Source organism: Nestor notabilis, unplaced genomic scaffold (genome assembly GCF_000696875.1).
Source record: "Nestor notabilis isolate BGI_N333 unplaced genomic scaffold, ASM69687v1 scaffold16045, whole genome shotgun sequence".
Lineage (NCBI taxonomy): Eukaryota > Metazoa > Chordata > Aves > Psittaciformes > Psittacidae > Nestor > Nestor notabilis.
In genome coordinates, this window is record NW_009928998.1 from 75,035 (window position 1) to 84,777 (window position 9,743).

At 35.0% G+C, this 9,743-nt stretch overlaps 1 protein-coding gene across 1 annotated transcript in view; it reads right to left on the reverse strand.

Moving 5' to 3' along the window:
* The window catches only part of RB1CC1 (RB1-inducible coiled-coil 1), a gene marked incomplete at its 5' end in the record, with an annotated part of 32,020 nt that extends 23,317 nt beyond the window's left edge, over window positions 1-8,703 (reverse strand). Inside the window, 6 exons of the mRNA XM_010014794.1 lie at window positions 1,075-1,201; window positions 3,647-3,750; window positions 4,831-4,892; window positions 5,777-5,858; window positions 5,939-6,125; window positions 8,519-8,703. Of these exons, the coding sequence (XP_010013096.1) occupies window positions 1,075-1,201; window positions 3,647-3,750; window positions 4,831-4,892; window positions 5,777-5,858; window positions 5,939-6,125; window positions 8,519-8,703 (747 nt within the window). The remainder of the gene's footprint in view (window positions 1-1,074; window positions 1,202-3,646; window positions 3,751-4,830; window positions 4,893-5,776; window positions 5,859-5,938; window positions 6,126-8,518) is intronic.
* Between the last annotated feature and the right edge of the window lie 1,040 nt (window positions 8,704-9,743).

A 9,743-nucleotide genomic window follows, 5' to 3' on the forward strand; every position in this document is an offset into this window, starting at 1 on the left:
CACCTTTTCTACGTTAGAGAACAAAGAGTAGCCTAGATCTCATATTTTACATAAATTAAAGAATTCCAGTAAATCTCATGTTCAAGTCCTAGAAGATGGAAACTTCATGTCACCTGCTTTATGTGGGAATTCACCACTTAAAAAATGAACATGCCCATAACCTTGACAGTTACAGAAGATGTTTCTACTCAGCAATGTGCTTACAAACACCTGCACCAAAGATAACATGAATCCAATAAAAATTACTTTTTTTTTTTTTTAAATAGCAAAACTGTTAAAGAAACCCAATTTGAAGCAGTCAACTTCACAAAAAAAATTAAACATTGCTAAACTCCTTCAGAGTTTCACTGGGACAGGATACAGCCAGGAACTAAAAGGACTCTGTCTGGCATATTATGAAAGTTAGAGGCTGAATGCACAGAAGTAATCAAGTGTTTAGCAGAAACAGGAGTTTCTAGGGGAAAGAATCTGATTGACAGGCAGAGTGAAACTAAGAAGAGATCTTTTTGCCATCTGTTCCTTCTGTACTCAAAGGAAAAGACAGCAACATATTACTTCCCTTCCCCCAAAAGCAGGACTGCAACAAATGAGTAGGTGACACACCAACACTCACGTTAATGGGGACAACCAACCAAGGCCCTAAATTCTCCTTAACTGCTTGTGCCAAAAGGATTTAAGAAGCAATGCAGAATACCTAGAGAAGTAACAACTTCCTTGAATACAAACTCAGCAGCAAAGGCAAAACTTACACATTCTGCACACAGGAGATTTAGAAAATGGCAGAAAACAAATATTAACAGAATAATTCTACTTCTACAACTTCTGTGGAATAGAAGCATCTGTTAAATGTTTAGAAAATATCCAATATCTTTTGACTATTCTCTAGATAGACTCACTCGAAGAGCTCAAAATTCCCACTGTACGATTAGAAAGAAGACTACTATGCAGTTATGAGAACAACTAATCTTTACGTATGCAAAAACAAAGTCTCTTTCTGAAGTGGTTAATAAAACAATATTATAAAATTATTCTACTCTTTTTCATAGACTTCTTGGTAAAGAAAAGCAAAAATACCTTTTGTTCATTCAGCAGGTCTGTAATAGTTTGCGACATTTCATCCAAACTCTGTGCTGCCTTTACCAGGTTATGTAGAGCACGTACATGCTGGTGAAGAGGTTCAAAGTCACAAAGTATGGGAACCCTTAAAAACAGAGTAAGATTAATTATTTTTCCCCACATTGTTGATTTAATATTTAAACATATTAAATTATTATGTGTATATTCCAACAAGTCTAAGCTTCCCTCTGTATAAGGTTTGTACTTTCTTCATTTCATCTATTTTACATGGAAAATCCACTAAGCCTACAATGGTATATGGGTTTTAAATTAAGAACTTGAAAGTTTTTGAAGAGTAGATAATGATAAACAGTGATAGAAAACTAACGTCAGTCTTTCCTTCTGAGGAAAACATTTACCAGTAGTACCTAGAGTTACAGTAACAGAAGAGAACTGATAGTGATTAGATCTGTAATTGAAGCACTTATGTTTGCAAATGACTCTATTCTTCTCTCCCTTTAGATTCCCTTCAATCCTTTGAAGTAGCTATTAATTCTCTACCATTTTATTTTAATGATAGGTAACGTAAATTAAAAGACTGATTAATGTGTTGTGATCACACTGCAAGTGTTGCAAGATGAGCTTTCAACTGCAAGTTTTCTAAACCTTTGGAAACTCAACATTTATTTAATTTTTCTTGAGAGTTCATATATCCAGGATTTTTAATTTGTTCAGCAGTAGCTCCACTGAAATCATGAATCAGGAGTTCATTTGGACTAACAATATAATAAAAACAGATTATTCTTTACTGTATTTTGCATTCTCTATCCAATATATAGGGCAAGTGGTGCTAGTGTATTTTCGTAGAATTAAGATTTCAATAATCACTCAAACATATAATTTCAGAAAACTGAAGAACTGTAAGTAAACAGAAGCACCATTTTAATTATGCAGCTCAGTGAGTCAGTGCTGATAGAAAAGGACTTTGTGCTGGGTCTTGGTTTGCTTATTACTTACTCTTTAGATGTTAAATAAAAACACCAAATAAAGTACTGCTTTAAAGTTTCTTCTGAGCCTCAGGTGTGCAACAGCTTTGCTCACCCTAATTGAAAGTCTACCACTATCATCAACATCACCAAATGTAATCCTGAGCTCAGAAACCAGGAGAAACGCGACATAATCCTACCTCTACTGCCATCAAGTGGAAAACTGTATCACTACAATTTAGACCAACAAAATCTGGTAAGTGACTGGTTTTCTGAAAAAAGCAAGGAAAACTTCTTCCTGAACTCAGTCTGAACTTCCCAGGAAGGTATGAAAATTCTCACAAACCCAAAGTCAGGCAAAAATCAGCACTATGATACCACAGCTTTCACTTTTTTCCTGCAGAATCACTGAGGACCAAAGCTAAGAGCGTAACAAGAGAAATTAAAATGGTACATCAGCTGTACCATAATCAAATCCACTATCAAGGTGACTAAGCTCACTATACTTATTGTATACTTATTCCAGCAGCAATACCATAAGGATGGACAGGAATTCTGAATCAAAAAGAACACCAGTACAAAATACAGGTGAAAAATGCAGTGAACTCAGTACCAATTAACAAGTATCAGGCTGATACTGTCAGTGAACCTCACAGATGACAGCGGAGCATCCTCCTTTTGGATTATCTTATCATCCTTTGTGAGACTATGGTGTTGGCAATAAAAAAAAAAAAAGGAATCTCAGCAAATTTCTATCTGCAGATACCTTCTAAAAGAAGGATGATGGATACACGCAGCATCTGATTGTGGTCAGAACAATAGCCAAATCTCTTCCTAGGGAGAACCTTACATATAACTTGCTACTGCTCATTTCTTGCCCATTATTTTAGTTGGCATTTCTCCATCTGACTGCTACAGGTTTAAGATGTATGAGTTTGAAAGCTCACTCTAACAGTCAACTTATCCAGAAAGACATCTCCAAGTTCTAGGTAAGAAACTAATTCTGTCAAGTTGCCGAGAGATAAAACAGCAGCTTTCCTGTCTACATTTGTATGTCTGCCTCGTTGTTGGGACTTAAGAAACCTGGAAATAAAGCTCCTACTCAAAATGATGGAACACCATAAACAGCAGAGGCACTTAGAGAATACAGTTTTCATAAAATCAGCCTGTCAGGCAAAAAGCAGTAAGCGAATATAGGAGATGTCTGTGATCTCATGCTGGGCTAAAGACATTTTATTTGCTCTGGAATACCACTTAAAAAGCAAATGGGGAGGGAGGAAAAAAAACTCAATCTAATTCTGATCTGACAATTTTTTTCTTTTTCTTTTAGCTAGGAGGCAGAGGAACATACAAAATCTTTAACATCTCAATTCAGAATACATGCGTTAAAATTATCTGAGCTTGAATACATGAAGCATATAGATAGCATGTATCTGCATTAAATCAGTGAAGACCATTGCTTAAGAATGGTTTCAGTTCAAAAAATATCCCTGCCTGTTCCTCATGAATAATTAAGTTGGGGGGCGGAGAAGAGGGAAGTCAAGGGAGTGTTATTAGTGGGGAAACTATTTCTGTACCGCACAGAGTTTAAGAAGGTGCTTTACCTGAGTAACGGCTGTACTTCTGAAGGACAAAAAGACTGCAAAAACTGCAAGTCACTTAATGAGATATCTGGAAGCTCACTGTCAAATCTGCGAGGTTTTCGTGTCTGTATTAAGAGGAAATAATATACATGTTGTTAAGGTAAACAATATCAAGATGACTAAGGAAGAATTAAAAAGAGTTCATTAATAACACAGAAAATTTGGTGGTTAAATTAGTATTTGGTGGTTAATATATCTCTCTCTCAAAAGATTTCACACTTTTTTGAAGGAACCATGTCTGGCCCCACCCCCCTAAAAACCCAATCATTTACATTTATAGTCACTAACTCTATGCTACTGATGCCCAAGGCACTATGGATAGAGTATTTCAGCTGGAAGGGACTAAAGCCAACATGTAGTCCAACTTCCTCCCTACTATCACACTTCATAATAACCTTAAGGATGTGCTTAAAAGTTAAGGAATAAGAGATAGCACTGAAGCTGTATTTATTGTGCCATTAAATAGTCAAGTATTAATTCAGTTCAGTATTCAAAATACTGAAATGATTAACAGTCTTTATTTTCCAAGTACTTTTTTTTAAAAAAAAAAAAGGTGTGAACAAAAAGCTGAAATGGTTAAACAATGCAAAGTAAGCTGGCAACATTAGAATCAGGGACAGTTACCTTACTTGAATTAGCTATGCTGTACGAAATTGAAGTTAACAGGCAAAGCTTGATTACAGCTATACTTTTTCACCCCTTCATGTTATCAACCAATAAAGAGATAAAAATGCTTTTCCACTCATCTGGTGATTATAGAAAAACATGAAAACCTTTTACTTGCTTTTACCATCCGCTTAATTTTATGGCTTTATTATTCACAAGAGAGAATTAGATGATCAAATTATCCCTCATGGCTTCATTTTACTGATCATTAACAGCCGTTTTTTTGTTCAATACCACAGGCTCCTTGCTAAAAAGGAGAATCAAGTTGATATTTCCTTTGCCACCACACTTCAAGTTACAAACCAATATTAATGCAGGTCACTTGAAATAGCAAAGAACACTAGCTCCCAGCTTGTTCATCATTGTGTCAGAGCAACGTTCCAGGCGTATAGCTTGAATGAATTAAGCTTCACTTTTTAATTTATGAAAATACTGTTTATAAGAATTAAGTAAAACCCCAAAGTATATTGAGTACATACACAAAAAGATGGAGGCCAGGAGTCAAGTCCTCTAAACAAACGATTCCTTAGAAAAGACTTCCCTGGGCAAAGAAAACGGTTATTTAAAAGACAGAAATGCTGCATACAAGCAATGCCTCAAGAGAAAATGATTAAGCCAATGTAGTTTAACAGCTGAACTGAATTTGAAAGCATTACTAACTATGCAATTTCTTGACAATTGAAAATTGCAAGTGACCACAGAACTTCACGCAAAACCCATCACCCAGGAAGAACTTTTCACTTCACTGAAGCATCTTTTTGCTTAAGTTCACCCCGCAAAAGCCTCAACTCCTTTTTCAAATTTTCATTGTAATCTTGCTAATCTCTTTTCCAAAATTTTGAAAACCTTTTGCTCAATTATCTTGTTTTAGCTGTTCATTCAGAACATAAATTGCAGACTTAGCAGCAAAAAGAAAAGTTAATCAGATTTTTTACCAGCAACTTTTTTTTTCTTTCTTTCTTTTTTCCTAACTTCTGGTCAAGATATTTAGACGTGGGTCTTTTATTGCCTTTTTTTCTGAAGTAGTACAGAGTAAGTCACAGCAATACTCAAATATTCAGTATAGTTTTAAAAGTGTTATTTAAAAGAACAGTAAAGCTCACAGAACAAGTTCAAACAGAAACTGCGTTTTAATGTAATAATTAGAAATCTTGTCATTTACAAGCATTAAACTAATTAGAAGTTTCACAGTATTTTGGATAATGTATACAAAACAGTTCATTAATTTGATTAATAGTAAAATTAATAAAAAATATTTTGTCCATAATAGGACCATCTGGCACATTGCATGCATTTCCTATTCAAGTAAAAAAATTATACAGATATTTAAACTATCACAGAAAGAAAGTATCTGAACTACAAAGACAAAAGTCATACTTAACCACAATTCTGATTTCACAGAACAAAAAAAAAAAAAGTACTTACTGAACAGTTTACCAAAAGATTCCCTTTTTGCCTTTTCAGCTTCATACAGGTGTTTCCCATCTTTTATTAAAGCACCTGCCCACTGTGGAAGGGAAAGTACTTATTTAATTGTTACTTGATACATTGTCATGACAGTTTAGTCTTGAGGTTTTACTTACTTACCTCCCTGTAGTGTTTTATGAACATTTTTCTCCTCACAACCTCAACAACAGCCAGGCAGTACATTTGAGGAACAGTACTGAGAGCCTCTACAACCTTGACCCTTTCTAGGAGCTCTGTTACAAGACGAAGCAATGCTTGCAGTTTCTCTCCATCTTGGTCAGCATGAAGCATTACAAAACAACACCACCTACAAAAGTAGGTTATAAGATAACAACTTAGCCATCTTTTCTGCATTTAAATTTCACTGAGATTAGCAACATGTCTGGATGAACTGAACAATGACATCAATTACATGGGACAATAGGCTATCTGGAAGTATCAAGCATTCACAATTGAGTAGCCACCTTGCAGTTCCTTGTTGATTTCTCACAGTAAGATATCCACATAAGTGCTCAAAAAATGAACACTTACCACTATTTGAGTTAATGTATTGGTTTTAACAAGTAATGCTCTTGGCATACAAAACCCTAGAAGGAATAATAACGTAAATTCCTGAGCAAGGAAGAGACTACTTTTTGTCTATAAATCTTAAAGTACTTACTGAAAAATATTAGCAAGGCATTAATATGGGTAGCAATATTGTCCAAGAAAATTGAAACGCTATTTGGGAAGGTCACACCATCTACTCACGCATTAAAAGTAACAACCCCTGTAACATGCAAATTCTCACACCCTGTAATCACATTTTCAATTACCTTACTGATATGACCAAAACAATGTCAAGCACAGCCACCAACATAACTAAGTCACAGGGTAACTACTGAAAAGATGATAACTGGTGTGTTTGAGGGGAAACATTACAGTAACTTTGCCACCACAGAAGGCATAAGGTGGAGGCATATCCCACAAGTATCAAAATCATTGTTTTTTGTTGACAGAAATGAATCAAAACAATAAATACAAATAAGTCAATGTTAAGCAACTTGAAACACAGAGTAATGGAGAAACTACAAGACAGGCACTGTTGACCTCCTCACAGTAATAAAATCATATAAAAAAAGGCATTATACGAAGCCAACAAGTGGCCAGTTCAAAACACAAAGGGATGTACATTTTCCATACAACAAGTAGTTGCAGAACTTGCAAAAAATAGAGTTTGTGGATTCAAAAAGCTGGACTAGCTCAAGGAAAAAACCCTCCACCAGCAATTAAAACCAGAAAAGCTACTTCTAAATCAGATAGTATTCTCTAATATTTACTATAGTAAAGTTTATGTTCTTTCTTCATTATTAGATTCCCACTATGGTCATTTGCTACTACTAACTGCTACTGAAAATCAGCTAGAAGAACCTTTGGTTTGACCCAAAAAACAAGGTTGTTTTTTTCTTTCCTGTGTGTTAGAGTGGTTTTAGTTGTGGGTTGTTTGGTTGGGGTTTTTTTGGTGGGGTTTTTTTTTGGTGGTTTTTTTTGGTTTTTTTTTTAATTTGTTTTTTTTTATATATATGTACATGTATACATATATGCCTTATTCTTCTCTTCAGATATATCTTCTATGCATTCAGTCTACAAACCTCACTAGCTTATTCCTTACAAAGGGATGCAAGTATTTTCCTCTAATAACTTAGGAATTAACTGTACACTACACAAACGTTCAACACATAGGAAATTAAAGTGATATTTATGGCAACCGAGGTTCTACACACTATCCCTAAATACCTGCTACAGTGAAAAACAATGGAAAAAAGTCAGTCATCTTTTCACTGGGCTAAGAGCAGATGCATAGGCAACAGACAAATTCACATTTCGATTCACCTAGAAGTAACTTATTTTACGAACACAACAGGATCTTTGTCACTAGTGCACTGCTGATTCTGCTTTACTCCTGCACCTTGCCTGATCTAAACAAACTGCAGTCTTTTCAAGAACAAAACATCTACTTGATGGATATCCAGCATGCAAGCCTAACAGGGTCACAACATTTCCAAATTGTTAGCTGCCAGCATAAACAAGGGTTTTTTTCCCTCACAATTATTAAACTCTCTATATTTTTCCTATGTACCTGATATGACAAATTATCGAAAGCTTATTGACTCTACTAGTGTGAAAAAATGTATTTCCCATTAAGCAATACAGACTATATACTGCCTTCCGTGTTATGAAGAGGCTTACATGAAAAAACTGCTATTTTTACTGGCTGTGACTAAATATAATTATTTTTGACAAACTACAAGTAAATCAAATTACCAGCATGTTTTTCTGCTTTGATGTAATCACAAGCTACTGAAGAGTGCTTCACTTATGCTTATTATAATGCTTTGGAAACATCAATATAATTACCAATCGAATTTTAAATAAGATACCAACAGCTTCTGAGGTTCATGAGAGGAGAGGGGATTGTAGGTTCTTGGATATTGTTTATTGATATGAAGACCATTTAAACTCTAAGACAAGTTTCTCTTAAAATAGTTATTTCGTTTCACACTTACAAATAACTTCATACATAAACTGTAGTGATCCAACTTTCATTTTCTCTCCCATTAAGAAAAACTCCATGCATTACCAAAGATTTTCTTAAGACACATCTTTTAAACAGTCTTGATGCAAATGCAAACAATATAAAGTGGAAAAGTTGTAACTTACTTCAGTCTGACTTGTAGATTATTTGCAAGCTCCTGTTTGGCAGTGGTACATTTCTGTTTTATATCTAACAGTTTTCTGTGATTAGTTAACATAATCATCAGCTGATTTGCATGACTCAAACACAGATCAGGCAGTACAGAAGGATCTTTCAAGTTCTCAGCTCTCTTCTGATTAGCCAAAAATCCCTACAGTGAGAAAGACATGTTTTTTACACAAGCTCTGTGACATTCAAAAAGTAGGGAAGTGATCCATCTTCTCTGTAAGGATGCAAACATTTCAATAAACTTACTGTAATCATTAAGAAGTATAACAGAATGCTACATAGACAAGTGTCAAAGTTCTTTTCTTTTCATTCTATAATCCAGTCCAAATAAATGTTATCTGATACTTCCCTCCCAAACAGTTACCAACACAACTCTGTAAGAACTTTACACAACTAACCAATCCCAGTGAAAGATCACAAAACTTAATAAATCGGAAAAGCAGCTACTAGGATGGAGGGAATCAACCACTGTTCTAATTTCTGCAAACAACCAACCTGTTGACTGCTGGTGTATGTGAGACGTAACATCAATTTAAGAGTATATTCAGTACTATTGTGGGCTAAAGAATGCATCTTTTGCATACCGAAATTCATACATGAAACTAAGTCTCTTTAAAAGCCAAGATCACAGCTAGACATCTTATTTGCACATAGGAGGTGGGCACAGCAAAGAATTATCTGTTGTGGATGGTAACAGCGTGAGGGGCAAAACAGGAAAGATGGACTGCCTTACATAATCAGCCATCTAAGACTTGTTATAGGAGGTGACATATATAGACACACAAAAGTGACAGTGAAGACAGGGGCTGGTATAATTGCTGTGCCAGGCCACTGACTGCTGGAAACAGGGTGGCTCTTTAGGCAAGAAATTCATATCATGTCTCTGACATGCTGCCTAAGCATCCATGATCACTACATTTGTAGTTCTACAAACTCATTTATTAAGCCTTTGTTTTCTTAATAAAGAATTCAAAACCAGAAAATAGCTTTATGTGTTTCTTTCTGAAGCTGAAATTGACAAGCACAGTAAACCATAGTTATACATTTTATACACAGTTATACGAAACTTCTGTAAAATGAAACCACCATCATTACTGATTTGATACTGAGTGTAAAAGAATCTTGTTATAAGGTGTATAAAATACATTTGCAAAGCCTGCAATAAATACTCACATCCTAGTG